Source organism: Ziziphus jujuba, chromosome 5 (assembly GCF_031755915.1).
Source record: "Ziziphus jujuba cultivar Dongzao chromosome 5, ASM3175591v1".
In the NCBI taxonomy this organism is placed as follows: domain Eukaryota; kingdom Viridiplantae; phylum Streptophyta; class Magnoliopsida; order Rosales; family Rhamnaceae; genus Ziziphus; species Ziziphus jujuba.
In genome coordinates this window covers 8,011,716-8,038,054 of record NC_083383.1, presented here as the reverse complement: position 1 = coordinate 8,038,054, position 26,339 = coordinate 8,011,716, and the positions used below count along the sequence as shown (strand labels likewise).

Genomic DNA, 26,339 nt, shown 5'->3' with positions numbered 1-26,339 from the left:
CTATAGGAGAGAAATTATCATAAAATATTATTCATTAAATGATGAGGATGATACATAAACATGAACATTTTTTAAAATTCATGCCATATAAATTATAATAAAAATAACTTTTTAAGGTGCTTTAAACATTGTTATCTATAATTCGAACCTAGGTGCTCAATTACTAAGTTATCATTTTTATCAATTTTACCATTAATATTGAGAGCAGGAAAAAAAAACGTAATAATTATATTAAAACTAAATTGCTAATTAAGTAACTTTATTTCTTTAGTAAAATAATAATAATAATAATATAACTAAAAAAGAGAACTTTTTCTCTGCACAGTAGGAGAATACCGATGCAACAAAGACTAAATCGAAACACATCTAAATCCAAACATATGTATTTGTCATTGTAATAAAATAAAATAAACACAATTATTTGAAATAAAATTGAAAAACAATCGTATAAAGAAAATAAATAAACCACACAGAATGCTTTGTCTTTTTTCTTTTTTTTTTTTTTTTTTTTTTTTTTGGGGTGGTTGTTCTCCTTTTCAGGAGAGCACAAATTTTGTTCAAGCCCTTATTAAATGTATTTGAATTCTCAACGAAATATTAAAAGAATTTATTTATAAGTTTGGAAAGCAAAGAAAAATTGTTAATACCAAATATATAACATTAAAACGTTAGCAAAAAAATAAAGAAAACATTTATTTTGGCCAAAAAAAAAAAAAAAAAAAGCGTTGAATTGGTTTAATGCGATAAAAAGGTAATAAAATGCATCGACGAATAAAATCCAATCCAGTACGAAAATAAAAAGGATGGGAACTCCTTAATCAGTTTTGATCTATAAAGCCCTAAATTTTTTTTCCAGATTCTCAATTTCACATCCCCAAATTTCCACTCAGCGAAATTGCTTGTAGTTTTCCCGGCATTTGTAATAATTTCCTCCATCAATGTCATCATCATCGATGTTCAGCAACAACAACAACAACAACAACAACAACAACAGCATGTCGATCTCTGTGTCCGACGATGAGTCGGACGAACTCGGTCGAATGCGAGTCCGAGTACGCAGGAAGCGCAAGAAACCCGGGTACCGACTCAAGAACGAGTTCACTCGCCGAGTTTATAGGAAGCTCGTGAGGTACTGGACCCTCCTGATCTTTATCCCAGCTGCTTGCTTGCTTATCTTTGAGGCCTCTAGGATCGGTAGGAAATCCAGTCCGGTGGTCACCACGGATTACATTCAAAACCCGAATTTTGTGGACTCTGATAGCACTTCGATAAGTAAATCGGGCTCTGAAAAGAAATCGGAAGGGAATTTGAATCGGCTTGATCCCACGACTCGGGTTGTTGGCGGTGTTAGACAACGTAAGTTAGCAATTTATTGTGTTTCTATAAATGTATATATTTGTTCGCATTGCGTTTTTTATTTTTTTTTAGTGATATTCAAAATTTTTGAAGAATATATAATATTTTTTTTGGATGGAAATGTTGATTTGTGATGAGAAGCTGACATATTGAAAAGTTTTTTGTATTGTTATAATTTTGTTTGTTGTATACTGAGATTGTTTTATGTTCTTTTTGTTGCAATTCTTCTAAATTTAAGTTAGTTATGAGGTTGTATGGATGCTATTATTTGTCACAACTCAGAAGAATAAAATGAATTCAGTTTTTTTTTTCAAATGGCGCACCTTTGTGATTGTATCAGGTTGCTTGAAGCTCCTCTCTCCCGAAGAACTTGAGCATCTGGATATTCCATCAGGGAACGAGTCTCCTATTCCTGTTAGTAGAGTAGTATACATGTCCGAGAATGATTCACCATTTATAAGCGGCGCGGCTATCCTGTCGGGACAACATACAGAAGCCACAAAATTTAATTTATTTACTGGAAATCAGACTCTGGATCAGAGAGATAATAGTTTTAAGGTTATAAGCTGCGTTGCTCATGTCCTGACCAGGTTTTCATTAATTCATGATCATTATCATGTTAAAGCTCAAGAGGGATCATAGGGTCTCCCTGGGTAATTTTTTTCTAGACCACTTGCTATAGTGCATGATGAATTTTTTGATCCTGCAGGTAAATGAAACTGCTACATTACATTGTGGTTTCTACAGTGAAAATGGAGGCTTTATATTTTCTGATGAAGACAGAAATTACATGGATGATTGTAAAGTTGTGGTCTCCACTTGTGCGTTTGGTGGTGGAGATGATCTTTATCAACCTATTGGAATGTCAGAGGCATCACTTAGAAAGGTTATCATCGATAAATCAACCATCACTCATCAGTTAGGCAAGTAGCTAATCTAACACTGGTTCAGTGCTTCATGAATGTAGGTTTGCTACGTTGCATTTTGGGATGAAATTACGGTAGCTTCACAGCAGTTGGCTGGACATAGAATTGGTGATGACGGATTTATTGGGAAATGGCGCATTGTGGTTGTTAGGGATCTTCCTTTTTCAGATCAGAGGTTAAATGGTAAAATTCCAAAGGTAATTTATAATTATTATCTCATTTGTTTTTTTTCCCCGTTTCTACAAGAATACTGGATGTGGATGTACTCAGGACTGTATTTTGAGAGATTCATGCATGATTATTTGGAGTTTGTTATTAATTGGAAATTAATTGTGTTTCTCATGGTCTGAGTGGGTTGTCTATGCAAGGAGTTATTTGGTTAATCCTATTTTTGGCATTCAAATAATTTGAACTGCTTATAGTATAGTTACAATGGTGTTGTGAGGTGTAATATAAAAGAAGCTGTTGACGGTTTTACCTCCTTTGAATATCGACATCGCTATGCAGTATGGACCAATAAAAATGGATCATAAGACTGGTTGCTATAGGATGGAGGGTGTAAGGTGTTTGACTAGATGTACAGAAAAGTCTAGCTGTCTCAAGTCTGCTAGAGATGGTTGGTCCTAGACAAGTGCTGCAACCTTATAGATTAACTTCAGACCCTATTTGCTGAGATATAAGCATTTGTTTGAGGGTTTGGTATTGCCATGTTCGGTGCATAATTGGTACTTGATGTTGATGAAATGCATTGAAACTATTTTCATTTTCTTGAATTTCTTCATTTAATTGAATATCACCTGAAAGTGTATTCAACCATTTCTCTCGTCACCCAAAAAAAAAAAAAAAAAAAAAAAAGAAAATCATTTCTCTCATCACATTTTGTATTTTATCTGGCATCAGATGTTGGCACATCGTCTTTTTCCTCATGCGAAGTACTCTATTTGGGTAGATTCAAAGTCACAGTTTAGGAGGGATCCTTTGGGTGTGTTGGAAGCCCTTCTTTGGCGTTCAAATTCTGTACTTGCAATTTCAGAACATGGAGCTCGTAGCAGTGTATATGATGAGGCAAAGGCTGTTGTCAAGAAAAACAAAGCCAAACCAGAAGAAGTTGAGGTGCAGTTGGCTCAATATCGCCATGATGGCTTACCAGAGGACAAGAGGTTTAATGGAAAGAAAGGTATGCTTCTGTATGCTATTTCTTGTTCCCAAACGGTCATTCTAGTAAATGTGGATGTGAATCATATGATGCTTCATAGTTGAAGCATGCTTAAATTACTATGAATTTCTATGAAATATATTCTTAATGAAGAATAGAATTTTACTCCCTGTATATTACAAAGATTAAATGCTGCTGTAATTTTTTTGGCATTTTTTATTTTGGATGAAGAAAGGGCAACACTATTAATCTATTTTTCTGTTGCACTAATACTTCTTGGTCATCTTTCCGTTCTTCTGATCTTTGTGCCTTTATTCTTTTGTTTGTCCTTTTTATGCCTTGTTCATTTCTATGTTTAAACCCTATCGGCCAAATCACAACTATAGTCTAATCGTATGCTCAGTAATCGTTCTATTGGTCTGCGCAGCTCTTGCTGAAGCTTCTGTGATAGTGAGGGAGCATACACCATTGACTAATATGTTTATGTGTCTGTGGTTCAATGAAGTTGTTCGTTTCACTTCTCGTGATCAGCTCAGTTTCCCATACGTATTATGGCGGCTGAAAGTGCTCAAGAACATAAACATGTTTCCAGTGTGCACCCGCAAGGATCTTGTTAATAGCATGGGCCATTTACGAAAGGCTAAGCCCCTGATAAGTCGATTTGGTGATACAGAAATGCTTTAACTATTTACTATTTAGTCTTCTACACTCTCCCGCTCATTTATTTTTTGTAAGAGGGGATGAAGGTGTTTAAAATAGCTAAGAGGCTCTTGTTTTTGGTGCTTGGTGATTATTGTACTTTCCGTTTGTTTATTCTTAAATGTTTAGCCTTTATTGTAATATATATTATTCTTTTGAAGTTTTATCACGTTTAATTGTTTATGGATTTTCTAAGAAACTTGACATCTTGAGCCTGTTTTGAAATATAATTAATAAATAATTTGTACAATTATGTAATTGATTAATACAAAGATTTAAACGTAGCCCAAGATTTAATTGGGCAAACCTGCTTGCATGGTCAAATGAAAGAAGCATACTTAGGACGTTATTTACACTTATGATGATGGGAGGTTATAGTTCCAAGAAGGCAGAAAAAAATAAAAAAATAAAAAATAAAAATCATCGAACTGCAATTGGTTAGCTTTCTTTGTCAAACTGATGTCCGCATATCATATAGTATAATTGTTATTGTTAGGAGTACCAGCTCCACTGATCCTCAGTCTGCAATCGATAAATGGAGCTGGTATCAAAAGCAATGGAAAAAAAAAATATATATATATATATATATATATGTACATGTGCCACCTTTCCATGCCTGTCTTGTGCTTCATCATTATTAATTTGATTCTTTGAGCACACAGGCATATGATATACTGGTTTGGTTAAAACTTAAAGAAGAACCGAATAGACATGGATTAGGTGGCCAAACCCAAAACATTTTACAGTTAGAAAAATGCGTTAAATTGATTCGTAGAGAAAATTATATCCAAGTTCAAGCAAGCTTTCTCACTCGTTATCCCAATCCCAATAATGTGGCCAAGGATCATATTCTTCAGTGCAGTGTCATTGGCAATTTTGGTAGTCATTCTCTTGGCTTTGCTTTCGCCAACATCCCATACAAAGCCACCACCTACTTGGCTGGCCCTCTCCTTGTATATCCAGCAGCCACCACCGCATAACTCAGCAAGCCGCAATGCACCGCCGGTGACTCAGTCGGACGCCGGAGCTTTCATCTTCCGACGTACTCTGACAGAAGGTCCCAAAAACACATCTCGGGTTGTTGGCAAAGCAGAGGGTTTCATAATCCCTGTGGAACACTTCGCGCATTCGGGATTCAACATCATTTATCTTACATTTGACGCGCCCGAGTACGCGGGAAGCCTCAGTGTTCAGGCGAAGCACGTGGGACATAAAGACATGGAGGAACTCACCGTGGTTGGCGGAACAGGTGCTTTCGCTTTCGCACGTGGACTCGCCGTTTTTGCTGAGACGGCCGGTCCCCAAATGACGTCGGATGTGGATGCCACTTACCACGTCAAGCTTCAGCTCAGATTTCCCAATCAGTCTCGTCGAGCCATTCCAGGATGATATGCTATTGCTAGTTCATATTCTAAATATTATTATTTTTATTTTTTTCTTTTTGTTGCATTCTTTCTTCACGGCCGGAAACATAAGTTTAATTTGCCCCATTATACAAAAGATATAGAATTGTCTGAGAGATTGATGTTGTCTAATTCTATGGCTCTCAACCAATGAGCCAGATGTTTTATTGGCAGCTGATTTGGCTGTGAATTTTGGATGGAAATATTTTATTTGTGAATGTGATGCTTTTACTAGCTAGCTTAATGGTTAAAGGTCTAAATCATGGGAATGATGGCAAGAACCTTCGTTGAGAATTCCCTGGGGTTGCTGTGCCAGATTTCCTGACTTTTTTCTTTTCTTTGCTGTTCATTGTCTTTGTAGGTGGGTTTTCATTTGTCAAAAATAAGTTTTTTTTTTAAAATAATATTTTGGAAAGATAAATAAAAATTATATGATTTTGTAGTAAATTTTATCTGCTCATTGGTAAAGTATTTGAGCTCCCTCATACGTATCAATCTTGGTACCTTGGTACTGGATTTGTTATTCTTTCAGACTTTAGCTTTATTTTTTATTTTTTCTAATTTTTGAGTAATCTTACCTATATATATAATATAATTGATAATCAATTTTTGCAAAATTTGCAGTGCTTGGAAATATGTTATTTGTTATTTTTTGGACAGATTGAACTATGTCGTTTGGTGGTTCCGTTGGAACATGAAGGCAGTGCAGATACAAATTTATTTATTTATTTATTTTTTTGCTTTTAATTTATTATTAATGTCAAAAATGGAATTTTAGGAAAAAAAAGAAAAAAAGAAAAAAAATGTCAAAAGAGGAAAGAGTAAGGGGTTGTAGAACGGACAAAGCTACGCGTACAGTGAAGTGGGCGTCTATCCGTACAAAATACTTTTTATGGATGACTATTCGCATCCGACCCGGAAGTCATCTTTTGTAGCCATTGCATTGCACCAATTTATTGTAATCTCCACTGGGCGTAATTATATCATCTGGTGTGATCATTAGGAACCAACTATTATTTGCCTTTTTCGTAAAAGTTTTTTTTACTTAGTTGCTCTCTACTCTCTCCCTTTCTCTGTTTCCGCCTGAGGAAACCGATTTGAGATCCAGAAAAGTGCACCACCGGCAATGGCGAAATCCAGCGCAGACGACGAGGAGCTCAGGCGAGCCTGTGAGGCGGCAATCGAAGGCACCAAACAGAAGATCGTGTTTTCGATCCGCGTGGTCAAGGGCCGAGGGATCTGGGGAAAATCTGGCAAGCTCAAACATATGGGAAAAGCTAGGGTTCTCGCCATTTCCAGTACGCAATTCTCTCTTCCTATGATTTTCTAGCTTATGATTGTAATCATTGTTTCAATCTTTTTTTTTTTTTTTTTTTTTTAACGAAAGCATGTAAAATTCTACGTGTTTGGATACGAATTTTGGCTTTCACGCTAGAAGCTTCTGTTTTTTCTAGTAATTTAATCGTAATCTTGAGGAAGAGTTTGATTTCCACTGCTGAATTTGTAAGAGTTCTGCTTAAAACTGTACTTTTTTTATTCCAACCTCTCAAATTTTCTAATAACTTCTTCAAGTTGAACATCATTAGCATTTGTATTTCGAGAGAAACACCTCAAATTTATCACAGGAATAAAAATTATGAGGTTAGCGTGTTCAGTTGCTTGTTACATACACAAGGGTATAAAAGAGTTAAAAGGAAGTCCGAAATGTGACTAAATTTTTTCTTCTCAGGCCTAGCAGAATTAAATCTCCAAAGTTATATGAGAAAAAAAGTGAAGAAACAATGATGTTTTTGGAATGACTTCCTGAACATTTTTCTATATGCTTTGGAAGGAGTGTATAGCTGGGACTATTCTTAAAAATATAATATACATGCACTTCAATGAACAGTTCTGGATGAAAGATTCTGCAATATAAATCTTAAGCACATTTTAGGACTGTGCAAAACATGCTGAGGTGATTTCCTGTATGGAAATAAATAGTGATTTTGTTGATGATATTTATTTGGGGGTGTCTGTAAAGCCTAGCTGCCAGTGCAAAACGCAGTATGCTATTTTCTACATAAACAGATATAATGAGTTAGAATACCTTGTAGAATTTGATATATGTAACATTATGGTACTAGATGAAGATTTGTCCAGATTGATGCTACCTATTGAGACCACCTTACATGGTTGTTCTGAAAAGTTGTACCATAGTCTCTCTTTTGTGATGCTGGTGGTACATAAAAGATTGGGGGAGATGTCTAACTAGTTTGTGTGTTTTGTGCAGCAAAATCAAAAGGTCAGCGGACTAAAGCTTTCCTACGTGTCTTCAAAGATTCTTCTGGTGGAGAACTTGAGGTAATATCCAGCTTGTTTTGCTTTTTTCAAAAAAGAATTTGAAATCTTTTGGCATAAGTTTGAATTATGGTCAACATTAAGGGTCCCATGAAATTATTATGATATAAGATTTCTATCCTGCTCTGCAGTGCCTAGTTTATGGTGCTTTATAATTTCAAAGTGGCCTTTTGCACCTATCTCCAACATCCCTTTACACGTTCATTTGTTGCATGAGAATTTGTGCATTATTAGCATGTGCTTAGCAACTCATAGATTCGTCAATATGCATTCCCATTACCAATTCATCGATACTTAGCTACATGCGTTCATCAACATATCCTTTGCGCAACAAATGGATTCATCAGATATGTGTCTCCTATTAGGAATGCAGGCAGCATGCTTATTTATGTCTAAACAGATTTAACAACACTAAATTGCAAAAAAAGCAAGAAGTTCAATTGGGAAAGCAAAAGATGGAGAAATAATTCATAGACGATGAACTTTTGTCTTGATAATTTTGTACTGTAATCGATAATGTTGTTTTGTGAGATTGAACTGCATTGTAGATGTTTCTTGATCCTAGGACTTTTCTTCCACTTGCAGCCTGCAAAGTTATACAAGTTGAAGCATCTTTCAAAGGTGGAGGTGATAACAAACGATCCTAGTGGCTGTACTTTTACGCTGGTATGTTCCGTTTGCTTTGTATCTAGGAAAACTCTACTCGCCTTGTGTCATACACTCCGGGGTGACACACTGTCAAGGATTAGGTTTCTAGGGCTCAAGAAAAATGAAAATTCTGATGTTTGCTGTTCGTTTTTCTTTCTTCCTTCCATTTTTTTTTTTTTAAATAAAAATTGTGACTGAATTTTTTTATAGGGATTTGATAATCTTAGAAGCCAGAGTGTTGCTCCGCCTCAGTGGACCATGCGCAATATTGATGATAGGTAGCATAATGGAATTAACGCAGAGTTAAAGATTTCATAGTATTATACTTCTTCTGAAGTTCTGCATTCAATTACTGATTACTATATTCTATTTTCAAATTTTTGCTGTAGGAATCGCCTTTTATTATGCATTTTAAACGTATGCAAAGATATAATGGGTCGTCTTCCCAAAGTTGTTGGTATAGATGTTGTGGAGATGGCTCTATGGGCTAAGGTGCATAATGAATTCCCAATCTTCTACTGTTTTAGACACTGCCTTTGGATAATCTTGCATAATTTTCATGATTAGTAATTTATGTTGTCTTGTGATCGGTAAATACTTATAGATGTATTGTTTTATGAACTTCTGCACATACTCTTTTGAATTTTTGAGAGATATTTGGTTACCACTTTGTTAATGGCTATGCAAGGGATTTTATTATTGTTTATCTCATTACTTACGAATAATTAGTTCCCTGACCTTTCTGTTTTTACATTTTGAGTTTGATTTGTGTATTAAGATCAGTTGATATTCCTCTTACACTTTGAATTATTCAGAATGATTTGATTATGTATATTACTGAATAACTATTTTTTTAAAACACTGTTTTGTATGCAAATCTGATTTAGGAAAATACTCCAAAAGTTACTAATCAAAGGACTGTACGAGATGGGCCTGTTGCACAGACAGTGACTGAAAGTGACTTGGATGTGACTGTTGAAAAAGAACTTGTGTCTCAAGCTGAAGAAGAGGACATGGAAGCTCTTTTGGGCACGTATGTACCATTTGCCTTTTTGGTTTCCCTAGTATAAAATCTATCATACTTTATTGGAAGTTGGAGAATTTAGAGATCTCTTCTAAATTATCAAGGAAGTCATTAGAATGTATGAGAATTAATATGGTTAAAATTATTCAATTTTCAAATATAAGCTGTCATTCCTTGAAGTTTTAAACATGGCATACAACACATAGGGTGCAGCTTTGTATGCTAGATCATGAAAAGCATTCTTTCTGTATTTGCCAAGGTTTCATGAACATGTGGGTACGAGACCATGTCTGTCATATGAGCTATAGTAGCAGTTCAGAGCACATTGTACTTTTTACTTAGCTTATTTTCTTGTTAAGTTTACAGTGTTAATCTATATTTCAATTTCAAGTGCTAATACCATGCTTATGTTTAATTTTGTTTCTTCACAATGCAACGTTATATAATGTAGACTGTGGACCAAGGTGGTCATTTAGTTGCTGTATATTTTCTTTGGCGTTTTGTTGACCATGATAAGAAGCATCCCTCTTCATCTATCCATCTTCAGTACGATGTTAATCTATATTGCTGTTCTGTGCACAAACCATGTCATTATACTTGTTACCTAGCTTATTTTCTTGTTTATTGTACAATGTCAATCTATATTTCAATTTCAAGTGCTAATACTGAGATTTATCACAATTGCTGTCAACGTGCTTGTGTTTAATTTTATTTCTTCATCATGCAATGTCATATAGTATATGCTGTGGACCAAGTTAGCCTTATAATTGCTGTTTATCTTCTTTGTTATTTTGTTAGCCATGGCAATAAGCATCCCTCTTCATCTATCCATCTTTAGCTCTTTGAATAGTTTAGCGGTTACATACATATCATCTATCTATAGAAGACCAATTCTTTCCTTTCAGTATTTATGTTGGTTTTTTACTTATGTTTTCTGTTTAGTTTCTAATTAGGCAGACCTATAGCTGGAGTGACATGTCATATATGTGTGGGAAAGCATTATTGGTGCCTACTAGCAACTGCTAATTTAAATATTAGTATTGACTCATGAATAGTTTTTTCAATTAAGCCACAGTAGTTTGTATTTTGGATCCAATGCTACTCTGCTATTTTGGATCTTCCTTTAATTATGTTTGTTGAACTGTTGGAAAGCTGATTTTACATGTTTCTGGGTATGGATGGTATGCAGTTATGTCATGGGTATTGGTGAAGCAGAGGCATTTTCTGAAAGGTTGAAGAGAGAACTTCTAGCTTTGGAAGCAGCAAATGTGCATGCCATTTTAGAAAGTGAACCTTTGATTGATGAGGTGATTCTTCTACTTCTTGGTTGTGCATTTGGGCTGCTAATCTTTCTTCTTTGTCAAGTGATTCGTACTTAAAATTATTATAATATTTTAATGTTTTGAACAAGTTGCTTTTAGTCCATAAGTTTTGCCTTTTAGTATTTATTATTGTTAAGGTCTGGAAGGATACATGCATGTGAATATAGGGTATCTTATAGGTTTTAACACAATTCCTATATTTTGTTTTTCATAACCAGAACTTTTATTTCTGACCATTTTATGTAGGAGTTGTACTTTGCCTTGTAGGATTCCCATGTTCTTAGATGTTGAATGACTTGTATTACAAAAAATCTTAAATTTCTAATTATTCATAGTCAAAGATGTTGATGAGCAGACTTTATATAATGGTTGTTATTCAATGTCCTTGGCGACTGTATTATAAGCAAATGTTTTATCCTTTTTAACCTTTTCATCTCTTAATTGGTAGGTATTACAAGGGCTTGAGGCTGCTTCAATTTGCGTTGAAGATATGGATGAATGGTTGGGCATCTTCAATCTGAAACTTAGACATATGAGGGAGGACATTGAGTTGGTAAAAACCTAATGATATCATGTGATCATTTAAGATGTCTTTACTGGTGCTGCCCAATTGACTATTTGTTCCTACACTGAGAAATGTTTCTTCATTGGTTTTATTTGGCTTTTGTTTTTCCTATGTTTGTATCCACAAACAGAACTACATGTAAAATTTATCACTGCATCCATGGTCAAGACGTGTTGCTTTCTTGCATTTTTTCAGTGCATTGATGTCACAGTGCAATATTACATGTCAATCATTCAGTTTATTTCTTTTCCTTCATGGGCACTGCGTTATGCTGATATGTTATTCAGTTTTTATATTGTTCTCGATGACGATCTGACTAGCAATTCAGCTATATTGCTGCTACTGCTGCTAGATTGTATTATTGTTATGTCCATAGAGTAGTTGTTCTACGCCTTTGTAACATGGTTCTATTTCATGCTAAACCTTGCGCATTTACAGTTCAACTCTAGCTGTTAAGAATGATTTTGGATAAATGAAAATTTGTTACCCAAATGCTTCACCACTTTTCCAAGTTTGTGTGTTAACTTCCTCTGATGTGATAACCAGATAGAAACCCGGAATAACAAACTAGAGACGCAATCGGTGAATAATAAAGCACTCATTGAGGAACTAGATAAGCTTGTTGAACGCTTGCGTGTTCCTTCTGAGGTATCTTGTCCATCACTCTGTCAGAATTGGATAATTCTTTTGAATGCGAGGCAAATTCTGTTTACCAATTTTTTTCTCTTAACTACATTTCATTGGTTGTAGTATGCAGCATGTCTTACGGGAGGTTCATTTGATGAGGCATGTATGCTTCAAAACATAGAGGCATGTGAATGGCTAGCTGGTGCTTTACGTGGACTTGAAACACCCAATTTGGATCCTGCATTTGCAAACATACGAGCTGTATGCGTTCTTCCTTTATTTCTTTCACTTTAGGTTCATTATTGTTAAAAGTAAGTTTGATATACACAATTCATCCCAATCTGACACTTCGTATCAGTTTAAGGTTCTGTGAATAGTGGTAACTTAAAATGGTGTAAGAATCCTGTTGTTTGCTAAAGCTGATGTTTGAATCATGCTAACCTTTATTTCTGTTTATTAATTGCACCACACGTCATACCTCATTACATGATGGTGAGAGTTGAACACTACTGTATAGCCTGATATTAATGTACATAGTTGTGACTACTTCTTATCAAAGCTTTGAGAATCAGGGTAAATTGGTTAATGCATGCTTGTCCATATAGCGATTAGAAAGTCACCTAGAATGTGCTAAGGGCATTGGTATTCCTATGGGCCATAAAAAGGATTGGTGCTATGAAAGTAAGCTGCGAGACTTACCAATTATAGAATTTAGATGCGAACTTCAATGCAGAACATTAAAATTGCATGCCTGCTGCTTAAAGTTTTGAACAAAAAATAATGTTCCAACTTACTGCATCATGTTCTTAAATGATTTGTGACATAAGACAGAAAATGAACTGAAGATACCCTTTCATTTTTAGTTGGCCAAATTTTCCTTGATTAAGCTAGAAATTTAAATGCTGGCTCTAATATTCTTTTGTGAATGGAAGAAATCTTTTTCATGTTAATATTCTTGGAAATCATTTATTCATTTTGTTGTACATGAATTCTTACAGGTTAAAGAAAAGCGAGCAGAACTTGAAAAATTGAAAACTACATTTGTGAGAAGAGCTTCAGAGTTCTTAAGAAACTACTTCGCTAGTTTGGTGGATTTCATGATAAGTGATAAGAGTTACTTTTCTCAGGTAATTCCTCAGGCCAATGCTTTTTCAATCTTGAATTGAAGCATAGCTTTTGGGATTGGGATTTTTAAAATTTTGTTCTTGTGCTTGTATTAAATAGAGGGGACAGTTGAAAAGGCCTGATCATGCTGATTTGCGGTACAAATGCAGGACATATGCTCGCCTTTTGCAACATTTAAAGGTCCATTTTAAGATTAATTGTAATAATTGTCAAAATGTATCTTCTTTTCTGCATGTATGATGTTTTTTCTTCTTCTTCTTTTTTTTCTTTTTTTTTTTTTTTTGACATTTTCTTTTATATAAATCATTTGCAGAGTCTGGATAAGAATTGCCTGGGTCCATTAAGGAAGGCATATTGTAGCTCCCTTAATTTGCTTCTCCGTCGGGAGGTCAGGAAGTAAACCTTTTTTCTATCATCAGAACTTAACTACAGTATGCCACATTTTTGTGGCGTATAATTTATTACTTAATGCTGTGAATTTATTTTAAATGGATTTCTTGTAGTTCTTGCAAAAGTTCTGGTGGGAGTGGGACCCGATTTGGAGTGGGCTCAAAACTAAATTAATTCATGTAGTGTTAATTGCTAATTGGGTTCTGCATGATTAAATAACTTTTTTGTACTTAGTTAAGGTAGTCTTTTCAACCTGGGTTCTGGATTTGCAAAGGGGAAATCCTGTGGTAGTCATGGATGCGGAATTAGTTTTGTTCGCTGTGTCTAGTTTTATCTTTATCTGACTTTGTGCTTGAGCTATGCGGCAAGTGTTTAACTGATTTTGATGACCTTGTTTCGTCTAGCACAAACTGTAGCAGCGGCTTGAGTTACCATATTATGGATCATGCTACTGATTACCTGTTAAATTCAAAAGGGAGGCATTATTATCAGATAGCTTTTTATATGAATAATGCTTGGCTAAATAGGTTTGACTTGTAATGTATGTACATAATGTGTACATTAATTATATATACATAGACATTTATATATATATATATATACACATTTATTAGTCAGGATATCGTGACTTGATCAAAATTATATATATATATACGCATATGTATGTATTATGTATTTATATCAATGCTTTGATGAGTTATCATGTGAACTTATTAGGTATGCTAAACTCCTGCCATCTCCACCTGTCTACCATATTATGGGGCTTGCTGGTTTACTTTTTAGTATGGGTTTGCCCTTTTGATGGCAGATTTGAAGACCAAGAAAATGATGACAATTTGAGGCACAATCTAGGAATGTAAGCTAGTAAGACATAAACTTAAGTGTCGTAGAATGTTTAGGATAAAGATAGTAATTTACAACTTCTAGCCATTGCAGTGTTTTTGTAGCGCTTCTGGTCATAATATCCAGCAGCTGGTAAATAAGCTAGTTTTATTAGTAGCTTAATTATAAATTTCCAAATTTGTTGATCTTAAATGTTCCAAGTTGCACACTAGTTTGACTATGGGGCTCAAGCTTTAATACTCACCAAGTTGATGTAATTTTTATATAAGTTTAGAATATCTGTGGAGAGTGAAAAAGCTCTCAAATAAAACCAGCAGCCTTGCTTCATGCTAACACATCTTCTCTTGGTTTTTATTGCTTAAGAACTCTGTATATGATGCTTAGGCTCTTCTTTTCTGTTGTTTATTAGCTTGTTGCCTTCTAGTCCTCAGCTCATTTCTTATTATTGAAAACAATAAAACTTCTCACATCATATTGCTTTTCAGATCTTCCCTTTGCTTATTTAGTTCTATCCATCTCCTTTTTTGGTGAATAATCCTATCAATTTCCTCGCTTGCCTTGGTGTCTCCTTTTGTTTGTTGCTTGTTCAGATCTACATTAATTGAACAACAATTTGCCCTTTTATTTTTTATCTGAATAATATTGCGGCAGTTAAAGGTAGTTATTAGCTTTAAGATTGAAAATATAGTTGGTGCCTACAGGCTCGTGAATTTGCAAATGAACTTCGTGCAAGTACGAAAGCATCAAGAAATCCAACCGTCTGGCTTGAAGCTTCCACTGGGTCTGGATCAAATGCGAATGCTGCAGATACTTCTACAGTCTCTGATGCTTATGCGAAAATGCTAACAATTTTTATCCCGCTTCTTGTAGATGAGGTTGAATTTTAGTACTATAAATATTTGATTTCTAAATAATGTTTGCATTTCTATTGAGATTTATTCTTCTGAGGCTTCTTCTGCAGAGTTCTTTTTTTGCACACTTCATGTGCTTTGAAGTTCCTGCACTTGTGCCTCCTGGAGGTGTTGCCAATGGTGGTAAACCGGGCTACAATGATGATGATGCCAATGATGATGATTTGGGGATTATGGACATTGATGATAATGACGGCAAAGCTGGTACATAGTAGTTTTGTAATTAGTTAATTTTTCCAGTGTGCTTTGGTCCTTGTGTCAACTTTAATGTATGCTGTGAACTTCTGCATGTCTTTGTTAAGGATGGATATTTTCTGTATTACAAGTTCTGAAACCTTGATATTTTGTTTATAATTCAATTTTGCAGGTAAAAATTCTGCAGAGCTTGCAGCACTAAATGAATCTCTTCAGGATTTGCTTGATGGAATCCAGGTGACGATACAAGCTTTCCAGTTTGTCTTTGTTTTCAATTACAGAATGATTATAGAAACAAACTGATGAGAGTTACAACAAGTAGAATTTCTTATCATGGAGTCATTGCTAAGCCCGTTATTCTTTGCTCAGAAGTTGGGAGCTCTTTTCTATATTTTTGGTGATACAGAAGTTTATGCCAGTTGGATCCGGACCTATATGGATGTCTGTACCCTGTGGCCTGGTTCCACATCAAACAAATTTGTGGTGTTGCCAATTTGAGAGATGTTAAATTTTTTGGTGGTCCTTGTGGAATTTATGATCACAGTGAAAATTATTTGGGAGGATCTTTAGCTTTATAAAAAATAGCTATGCTTACCAGCATAAACATCCTGGAAGCTTAAACAACTTGAAATTTTCGGATACCAACATATGATAATCCACATTGCTATTAACAAGATGGATGATTGGGGGAGGATGGTTTGACCGGTGGATCCTTTTGAAAGGGATAAATGATACCAGAAAATAAAAAGTGATAACATTGAAACAGAATGCATAAAGACAGGAACATGAAACGGGAAACTTAGTGACTTTTTTTTTCTCTTAAATTTGCTTCAAAATATACGTAATGTTATTTTGTACATTTTTCATAATGGTAGGGAATTTTTTAGTTGAATTGTCTTTTCCTTTTTGCTGCATAATTCTAGTTATTGTTGCTTTGCAATATGCACTTCAAAGTCCCAAGTTTTTACTTGGTCGTTGTTCCAAAAAACTTTGAATTTCAGGAAGACTTTTATGCTGTGGTGGACTGGGCATACAAGATTGATCCTTTACGCTGTATATCAATGCATGGGATCACAGAGCGCTATCTTTCTGGTCAGAAAGCAGATGCAGCAGGATTTGTGCGTCTGTTGCTTGGGGATCTGGAATCAAGAATTTCTATGCAATTTGGCCGGGTGAGTTTCAGCTTTAAACTGAGATTAATCAGTGCCATTTTCACCCTCAGCTTTATGACCATAACCTCTTAACTGTGGATTATATTGCAGTTCGTTGATGAAGCTTGTCATCAGATTGAAAGAAATGAACGCAATGTCCGGCAGATGGGTGTCTTATCCTACATCCCACGGTATCTGGGATTCACACACTTGATCATTCTTATCTGATAAACTTCATGTTCTTTTGAGAATTAGGCAGTTGTGAATATAAGGTGTTGCATAAGATGCAAGCTCAAAGTTTTTCCTTGATGGCATTGAAATGCTATGCAAATGGTTGTGAGATCTATGATTGCCACTAATCAGTTTATTAATTGTTCTATATTAAGTACACAGGACATGTTATAGATAGGTCCTCCACCCCCCAAGCCTAACTATAGCGTGATCGAAGTAGAAAATAGAATTATTTTGATAGTAATTTGATAAGGAATGATTGAAGAAATAAAATTTTAGGTTATTTCCTTGATATCTCACAAGTTTTGATTATTCTATAAAGCTGAGAGGAATTGTTGTTGTTTTTTTAATCTGAGAGGAGCTCTTGTTTGCAACTTGATCTACTGCACATGATTCTTTAGTTCTTGAGTTTCATATGCTCAGTGCAAAAGAAGAGATAGAGAGCAGAAGTGCATTGGAGAAAATGACGGTTGAAGTAATTGTAATTTTCAACTCTAGGGCTTATTGGCCATAATTGCATGTGAAAATATATCTTTGTTGCTATTTTGTTTGTTTATGTCCTGATTAGTTTGCAGTTTTGGCCGTATATTAAATCATGTTTTAGATTGATTTTCATCTTCTGCAGCTTTGAAATGTGCATCAGTCCTTTAATGAACACGCATTTATATATGTTCTTGTCACTTATTCTTTACATTATTTTGCTTTTTCATAGGTTTGCTACTCTTGCAACACGAATGGAGCAATACATCCAGGGACAATCAAGGGATTTGGTTGATCAAGCATACACAAAATTTGTGAGTGCCTTCTTATTAAACATGTGCCCTCGTTGTTGCTACAAGAGTGGTGTAGTGCATCGGATAATGTGATGCATGGGGTTTCTTCTCAACCATGGTGATGGTGGAAGAACTAACATTTTTTTGAGTGATTGTATCCATTGGAAACTTTTCTAGGATTTTAAATTGCTTTAAGATGCAAAAAAGGACAAAAGTTTTCTCATGGAATCGGTGAATCATGATTGTCTACTGAAACGGATGGTTGGAACTAAAAATTAGATTGTTGTCCCCTCTTTTTCGTGGCTATAGTGGCAATTTTAAACTGTGATTTTTAGGTGGTGTTCCAAGTTTCAACAGAACTGTATCATTATCTATGTGTTATTTATTGTGCTGGATTATTGTTTTACAGGTTAGCATAATGTTTGTGACTTTGGAAAAAATTGCACAAACAGATCCAAAATACGCAGATGTTTTTCTTTTAGAGAACTATGCAGCGTTTCAGAATAGGTATCTTCTTTTTCTTCTGTTGTTATAGCTATTTTTTCTTGAGCTCACTTTGCTGATTATAAGCAGTTGCATGCAGTTTGTATGACCTAGCCAATGTTGTGCCTACCCTAGCCAAGTTTTATCACCAGGCTAGTGAAGCTTATGAACAAGCTTGCACTCGTCATATCAGCATGATTATTTATTATGTGAGTACTCCTTTGGTGCTATTTTATTTTTTATTTATTTATTTTTGTTTTCCCTTTTCACAAATATCATTTATTGTGGGGCAAGGGTTAATATGCTTTTTATTCAACTGGAGAAAGAATGGCAGTGTAAATATATCTCAGAAAAGCAATATGGTAAGAATACCATACAAACAAACAGCTTGAACAACACCATCCTGATGAAACAGATATACCCTCTCAAAGCTTCACAGAGACACCACACTTTTTGCTAAGCCATTTGAGATTAGCAATTTTAGCACATCGGACATTATGGAGTCAATATTATTGTTAATGTTCTGTTTCAACTGTAGTTCCTTGTTGGCTGCTAGTAATAGACAACCATCTAACATTTATTGAGCATATGGTATAGTTTTACTGCAATGTTGCATTCTTTACCATTATATCTGGAGGTAAAGGCTCTCATCAAGTTTCGTTTTGCAGCAATTTGAAAGACTTTTTCAATTTGCTCGAAGAATAGAGGACTTGATGTACACAATAACACCAGAAGAGGTTAGTGTGCTGGAGATCTTATATCATATTTTTTGTATTCATGCAACACTCAATCACATAACTCCTTTGAAGTAGTATGGTTTTAATGCAAGGATTATTTGACTTGAAAATTTGGCATGTTTCTAATAATTGAAGTTGAGGATTATTTATGCATATATTCAATCAGATAACTCCTTTGAAATAGTATGTTTTTATTTAACTACTCATGGCTTCAATGCAAGGATTATTTGACTTCAATGCAAGTTACATTGTGTACGAGTTCTGTGATGTTGTGGTGGTTAAGTCTGCTATTGCATTTTTCTTTTTAGTGAATTTTATTTTATTTTTTCATTTTTAGCTTTGTTTCAAATGTTAACTTGCTGGATATATGCCTTTTGACATTTCTCTTCAAAATTTTCAGATCCCTTTCCAACTTGGATTGTCAAAGATGGACCTACGGAAGATGTTAAAATCCAGTTTATCTGGGGTATGTAGGTTGAGATCCCCCTTAATGTATAGAATCTCAAAATATCTGTGCTCATGATATCATGGGTCTGTTAATTTGTTACAGGTTGACAAGTCTATCAGTGCAATGTATAAGAAGTTGCAGAAGAACTTGACTTCAGAGGAACTTTTGCCTTCTCTATGGGATAAATGCAAGGTATGCAAGTATTCTCTCTTGAGTACACATTTTAAGCCTCATCAGTAGTTGAAGAATGTAGATTCTTGAGTGGTAAACATGGACATTTAAGGACCTACATTATATCTTTTTACTGTATAGAAAGGAATTTTTCTTGAACGGTAAAAGCCATTCTGGTGTTGGAAGATTCCGATATAACTCAGACAAGCTTTGTTTCTCTGTGGCAAATAAAGTACCTTCGACGGGTTTTGGTTTGCAACAGCAACCCGTTACAACCATAGTTGAAGATGCCTTTTACTCCAAAGGCTGTTGGCAGCTAAATGCATATAAATCTATGCACTGCTGAAAGAAATCCTGGAATGAAAATCTTCATTCGTTTGTGATCAATATCTGAATCCTGATGGGTTAAAGTTATTTATCATGTTTAAGCAAAAAATGGATCTATTTAACGCATTTAATAATTTCTTGATATATTTATTACAGGATCATTTTAGTTGTTTACTCTCTATGAGATAAGCAAATAAAAGGCATCATGATGTTACGATTTATTGATTCAATATGCTGTTTTTGAGTTTGATTTGAGCATTTAGTTTTATTAGAACATTTTTTACGTGCTTAGAAAAAGCACTTATTTAACACTGTATGATGGAAGTCATTTTGAATTTTGACAGAAGGAGTTTCTCGACAAGTATGACAGTTTCGCCCAACTTGTTGCCAAAATTTACCCAACGGAGCAAATCCCATCCGTAGTTGAAATGAGAGAGCTTTTGGCTTCCATGTAAAAAAAACGAGTATTTTATTGTACAATGTCAATAGCTTGTTTTGGAGTAAAATATGTATTAGCCTGCAAGTATTATTCTTTTTTCAAACAATTTTCTTCTCTCATTGATTTGATTTATTAGACATCTTTCCAAGATGTCAAAATAGGTTGATTTAGTATTCATGTATCCTCGTGACGGACCTCAGGGTACATATGTTAATATATATTTGGCTGCGTCCCTTTCTGTTTTTGCCTTAACAAATTAGTTTGTATGGAAATTATCATTTTCCGCGAATTGCAATGGAAATGAGAACATTCTGTTTCGACAATATGCTGTGTACGATATTTTTAATTCAACAAATTCCAGTGCGAAGAAACGAAACAAAAATCCCTTTTTGACTCTTGACGACCATACTCAACCAAACAAATTCACATATATACCATTGCAGGTACCGAATAATAGTAGAATTTTTTTTTATTAAAAAAAATAGTGGTAGAATTTTTAATTATTTATTATTATTTTGATTAAAGATATCAAACAGTAGTTGAAAGCTATGCTCTTGATGGTCAAATAGTTGAGGCAGAAAAGTATAAAACTAGAATATACAACAGAAAGAAAAATAATAACAATAATAATAAATAAAAGAAAGAAAATTCTTTTTCAGCCTGATGGAATTTTCAAATCAAATGCCAGTTTTGGTCGAGAAAACGAAGAGAATTCAATTTCTGAGCAATTTCTTAGCATGATAGAAGTTTTGTTTGCTTATTGGAAAAGAAAAAGAAAAAGACACTCCTTTCTTCGAAGTCTCCACCAGAAAAATGCGAGACACGTCACTCTTTAGCTTTCCACACCAGCTAGTTATCTAAAAAAGCTTTCATAAACAAAAAACTGGTATTTAAGCAAAAAAAAAAAAAAAAAAAAAAAAAAAAAAAAAAAAAAAAAACTGGTAATTTTTTTCCTCAATGAAAGAGCTTCAATAGACATCTGTAGCGTTCATCAACTGAAACACTTAATCAACGGTGACGATGTGCATAATATTCAACCTCCCATAATACGTTCACTGTTCATACACATTGACAAGGTGTTGACCCACTGAGCTTCTTTCAGTCCGAGGCCGAGTGTGTCCAATTTTTGGCGTCCACTCCACGCACCAAATACCCAAATTAATTCGCCTGAAAATTTTGTTTCCGATCTGTATGCACCATGGACTTATGGGACGATCATATCGGTCCGTACCTCGACAGGAGTGTCGACGAAGAAGAAACCGGCGAGCCACTGCCGTCGTATAAAATCCTGAACGAAGCAGATATAAGGCAACGACAAGAGGATGACATAGAAAGAGTTCGCACAGCACTTTCGGTATCGAAAGCTTCAGCGATCGTTTTACTCCGCCACTTCAATTGGAATTTCAGCAAACTGTGCGATGAGTGGTTCGACGACGAAGACGGAGCCCGAAACAAAACCGGTTTGTTGTTGCTTACTCGCCCAAGTGTTCAACGCCCACCACCTGTTTGTCGAATTACTTGCGGAATTTGTCTCGATACTTTTACCGAATCGATCGTAAGCTGGGCTTCTTGTGGTCATCCGTATTGCCGATCATGCTGGGGCGGCTACATCAGCAAATCGATACACAATGACGGTTCAGGATGTTTGCTTCTGGAATGTCCTCATCCATCTTGCAGAGCCGCCGTGGGAGAAGACATGGTCAACGCGTTGGTTGTCGATCATTCCGATAAGGAAAAATATTCTCGTTACCTTCTACGATCTTACGTGGAAGACAGTTACAGGAAGAGAAAGATCAACTGGTGTCCGGCTCCTGGCTGCGATTATGCCATCGATTTCGTCGATTTCTTGGGGAATTCGAAAGGTTACGATGTCCATTGCCGTTGTTCCTACAGTTTCTGCTGGAACTGTAACCAGGAAGCTCACCGTCCGGTGGACTGCGATACGGTGGCCAAATGGATCGTCAAGAACAAAGACGAGTCTCAGAACTCGGATTGGATTCTCGTCAATACGAAGCCCTGTCCGGAATGCAAACGGCCCATAGAGAAAAGCTTAGGATGTAACCACATGACATGCTCGCCGCCTTGCAAGTATGAATTCTGCTGGACTTGCTTGGCAAAATGGTCGCACAAATCTGCGCATATCTGTACTTTGATCCAGACCACGACGAATTCCGAAACTGAGAAGAGAGATATGGTTAAGGCAAGTTTGGTTAGGTACAGTCGTTCCTATGAACGCTGGGCTACCAATCAAAAATTAAGGAGGAAAGCTATGCAGTATTTACGTGTTGATCATGCAGAGCAATTAGAGAAGCTGAGTTCCACGTACGGCCAACCCAAGCCACTTCTTAGGTTCATAGAAAATGCCTGGCAACAGGTAATTGAATGCCGGCGAGTCCTGCAATGGAGCTTTGTTTATGGCTATTATCTATCTGAGGATGAGGTGGCTAAGACCCAGTTCCTGGAGTATTTACAAGGCGAAGCAGAGCATGGGTTGAAGAGGTTTATTCAATGTACCGAGACTGAAATGGGCAAGTTTGTGGATGGTGACGGTTCGGTTGATGAATTTATTCAGTACCGCTCGAAACTGAGTGAATTGACATCTGTGATTGGGAAATACTTCAAGAACTTGGTGCGAGCAATGGAAGATGGGCTTTCAGAGGTAGAGTCTCACTGGGTTTATTGGAAATGTGAGCTTTGTTCCTTTGCTAATGGTCTGTCTACCACCAAATGTCAGATGTGTTTCGGCTGTCCAGTCTGAAATTCTAATCCATCCAATGAGATATTATGGTTAATTAATCATATTTTCATGGGGTTTTAGCATCGAATAAGGTATTAAGTGGCGGCTTCTTGGGTTTTTAGCATCCACTAATGTGCTACTACTAAGAAGAAAGAAAAGAAAAACGTCTGGTTTCATGCTATTGCGAATCGAGGCTTCTTTCATGCTTTTGAAGTGAAATATTAGGGAGAGGATAAACTTTGGTTGCTTCTTGTCACTAATTATGTTGGTATTATTCGTTTGTTTATCAATATTATGTAAATACAAAGGTAGTACTTTTTGTGTCTTTCTGGGTCCTGTTTTGAAGTCATATCAAACAAGATGCTGTGCCTTCCCTTTAATGGATCGACATCATTCTCTGTTTTTCATTGGTTTTTGTCATGCTTAATGCTTTTCCGTTGTAAGCTACCCTCCAACCAAACACTCCTGCTATGCTGGGCTTCCTTTGTAATTCAATTTTTCGTTTTCTTAAAGTAAGAACTAATACTATTTACCAACAAAATAATAATAATAATAATAATACTTTTAATGAAAACTTATTGGCAATTTTTGGTATCTATTTAATCTGAAAGTAATATATACCAAGGAACTGTAACTATTGCTCGAGTTTGTTAACAATAAAATAAAAACTGCACAAGGGTTCTCTGATCTTGCAATAAGAATCCCCTCCCTGTATTATATACATAAGGTACATCAATATATATATATATATATATATATATATATATATATATATTTACAATTTGTCTAAATTTTCTTGAACATGTATGTTTCTCTATTAAAAAATAAAATAAAATTCTCTATTAAAAAAATAAAACTAAAAATTTTCTTTTATAAACAGAACAAATATATTACTTTCTTGACAATTAAGAAGTTCTTTGAAATACATAAAGAATTTACGATTAAACACAATGAAAAGGACATATTTGTAAAATAATGGATTTAAAATGAATTAAATTTCTGCATTCAGTCAAGGTTTTAAACTCATCACAAGAGAAAAAGACTTTTTAGTTAAATTAAGAAAACTATAGAATACTGCTTGTTTCTTGAAAAACTAAGGATTTTTTTTTTTTTTGAAATACATAATGAATTTAATTTGAATACATAATGAATTTACCATTAAACACAATGCAAATATAACATGTGGATTTATTTTTATTTTTATTTTTGGGAAATAATAACATGTGGACTTAAAATAAATAAAATTTCTACGTTCTCTTACAAATAGAATTTTACTTTCATTTTTTTTTTTCTTTCTAAGAATTTTACTTAATTTCGGAAACCTAAGTTCCATTAGATTTAAGTAGAGTGTTGCTTGTTCCCAAAGCAAAATCGGTATCCAAAACCAAAACTGACTAGGTAAAAGAGGAAATTGTCTATATATATATATATCTAGATTACACATATTGCCCTTCGTAAAAATTACTCTTGCTAAGTTAGTTTTCCCCATCTCCACCATCAAATTGGAAAAAACAAAAAATGGAAACGAAAGAAAAACTCTCCGATATGTTAGTCATGGACTCCAAGGACATCAACTTCCATGGTGGAAAGAGCTCAGATGAGGAAGATGCTGCGGAGGATTTCAGCGATGACACTGTTTATGCTGACTCAAAGATAATTGTTGAAGAAGATGACCATGCCATTAATGGTTTGCAAAAAAACCATACCACATTGAAGGAACAAGAAATTCTCAGACTCCTAGAGGATGATATTTCAAACGTTTCAGCTACCCTTTTTATATCAAAGGCTTCAGCATGCACTCTACTTTGTCACTATAATTGGAATATTTCCAAGGTTTATGACCATTGGTTTTCTGACGTAGAAAGAGTTAGGGAAAAGGTCGGTTTTCTTGAAAAGCCAGTGGTTGAATCCAAACCCTCTGGTACAACTTCTTGCGGACTCTGTTTAAAGCACTATAATGACATTATTTACTCTGCTTCTTGTGGGCATTCTTTTTGTGAAGAATGTTGGGCAGCTTATATCCGAATGTCAATCGACCAAGGCCCTGCATGTCTGACGTTGAGATGTCCACGCTCATCTTGCAATGCAGCAGTTGATCGCGATATGATCAATGCACTGGCTTCACAAGAAGAAAAAGATAAGTATTCCAACTATCTCTTTACATCATATATTGAGAATAATGATAATCTCAAGTGGTCTCCTGTTCGATGCTGCAACTCTGTTGTTAGTGATGGGAGCAATGAGAGTTATGATGTTTCTTGTCCCTGCTCCGATGGTTATTGTTTAAACTGTTGCATTGAGATTCACCATCCAGCCAACTGCGAAACTGCGATGAGATGGATTTTGGAGATGAACAATAAGGCCGAAATTACAGAGAGGATATGTTTTCCTTTAAAAGAACCTTGTTACGGTTGCAGAGAACCAATTGGACAAATCGAAAAAGAATTTGGATGTAAGATGATTACGTGCAGGCCGCATTGTCAGTATTTCTGTTGCTCAAAATGTTCCAAGAGACGTCATGATTGTGCTTGTAACTCGGATCATGACAAGGTCAAAGAGAGATATATCCATTGTTGTGAAGGATGGAAAAGAAATAAATATTTGAAGGAAAAAGCTATTAAGAATTTACATCAATTGCGGACCAGAAAACTGGAAGAGCTAAGTGAGATACAGTGTCAACCAGAGATTATGGTAAGGTTTATAGCAGAGGCATGGCAAGCAATAATTGAATGTAGAACGGTGCTTCAGTGGACTTACACGTATGGCTACTATCTACATGAGAATGAAGAGGGGCATCTCAAGAAGCAGCTTTTCGAGTTCTTGCTGGGGCAAGCGGAATTGAATCTGGAGAAATTTCATGGATGTGCTGCAAAAGGACTACAAGACTTGCTCACTATTGTTCTCTCATCAAAACATTTCAATGATTTCCGTGCAAAGCTGGTTGATCTCACCAAAGTCACTAAAAATTACGTCAAGGAACTAGTTTCAGCTTGGAAGGAGTAGCTTATCACATATTTGTATTTACAATGCAAAGAATTTATTTATTGTATGGATCAATGGTTTATTTTTCAATTGCCCCCTTTTAATTTTTCTTTTTTTAGTTGTTCCTTATAATTTAGAAAACCTCATGCATCTTGACAGTGTGAAGCTTAGGTGCTGTTTGATAACGTGATTAGTTTCTTTTTTTTTATTACCTAATTGCGTGTAATTTATTTATCTGCAAGTATTTTATTTTTTTTTAATGGTTAAACATCTTAAACTACCATAAATTTGAAGGAATGCGCGCCCCCCCCCCCCCCCCCCCCCCAACAAAAC

The 26,339-nt window shown here is 35.3% G+C and overlaps 5 protein-coding genes across 7 annotated transcripts; all 5 read left to right on the top strand.

The window, feature by feature from the left end:
* The first annotated feature begins 715 nt into the window (after positions 1–715).
* On the top strand, positions 716–4,301 carry LOC107420299 (probable hexosyltransferase MUCI70). Its single transcript, XM_016029229.4, has 6 exons — positions 716–1,356; positions 1,697–1,914; positions 2,066–2,242; positions 2,324–2,479; positions 3,183–3,459; positions 3,866–4,301. The coding sequence occupies exons 1-6, from the start codon at positions 939–941 to the stop codon at positions 4,120–4,122; spliced, it is 1,503 nt and encodes a 500-aa protein (XP_015884715.3). The 5' UTR covers positions 716–938; the 3' UTR covers positions 4,123–4,301.
* A 150-nt stretch (positions 4,302–4,451) lies between these two features.
* Positions 4,452–5,899, top strand: LOC107420300 (dirigent protein 11). The gene has a single exon (XM_016029230.4). The coding sequence runs from the start codon at positions 4,969–4,971 to the stop codon at positions 5,524–5,526; it is 558 nt and encodes a 185-aa protein (XP_015884716.3). The 5' UTR covers positions 4,452–4,968; the 3' UTR covers positions 5,527–5,899.
* A 491-nt stretch (positions 5,900–6,390) lies between these two features.
* On the top strand, positions 6,391–20,525 carry LOC107420282 (exocyst complex component SEC3A). Of its 3 annotated transcripts, XM_016029209.4 has the most exons (25): positions 6,392–6,838; positions 7,810–7,880; positions 8,463–8,543; positions 8,736–8,803; positions 8,915–9,017; positions 9,413–9,558; positions 10,739–10,856; positions 11,320–11,424; positions 11,983–12,084; positions 12,187–12,324; positions 13,062–13,190; positions 13,288–13,368; positions 13,502–13,576; positions 15,123–15,296; positions 15,383–15,536; positions 15,700–15,764; positions 16,529–16,699; positions 16,790–16,869; positions 17,622–17,703; positions 18,092–18,189; positions 18,266–18,374; positions 18,834–18,902; positions 19,303–19,368; positions 19,453–19,542; positions 20,193–20,525. In XM_016029209.4, the coding sequence occupies exons 1-25, from the start codon at positions 6,667–6,669 to the stop codon at positions 20,301–20,303; spliced, it is 2,658 nt and encodes an 885-aa protein (XP_015884695.3). In that variant the 5' UTR covers positions 6,392–6,666; the 3' UTR covers positions 20,304–20,525. The 3 variants fall into 3 exon arrangements, 2 of the variants coding, with proteins under 2 accessions (XP_048331128.2, XP_015884695.3); XM_048475171.2 differs by lacking the exon at positions 13,502–13,576 and having other exon boundaries at positions 6,391–6,838; XR_007241354.2 differs by lacking the exons at positions 19,303–19,368; positions 19,453–19,542; positions 20,193–20,525 and having other exon boundaries at positions 18,256–18,374; positions 18,834–18,874.
* Positions 20,526–20,957: 432 nt separating this feature from the next.
* Positions 20,958–23,431, top strand: LOC107420212 (probable E3 ubiquitin-protein ligase ARI8). The gene has a single exon (XM_016029108.4). It carries the CDS (start codon positions 21,486–21,488, stop codon positions 23,043–23,045), a length of 1,560 nt encoding a protein of 519 aa, XP_015884594.3. The 5' UTR covers positions 20,958–21,485; the 3' UTR covers positions 23,046–23,431.
* A 1,111-nt stretch (positions 23,432–24,542) lies between these two features.
* LOC107420202 (probable E3 ubiquitin-protein ligase ARI8) lies at positions 24,543–26,027 on the top strand. The gene has a single exon (XM_016029101.3). It carries the CDS (start codon positions 24,543–24,545, stop codon positions 26,025–26,027), a length of 1,485 nt encoding a protein of 494 aa, XP_015884587.3.
* The last annotated feature ends 312 nt before the right edge of the window (positions 26,028–26,339 follow it).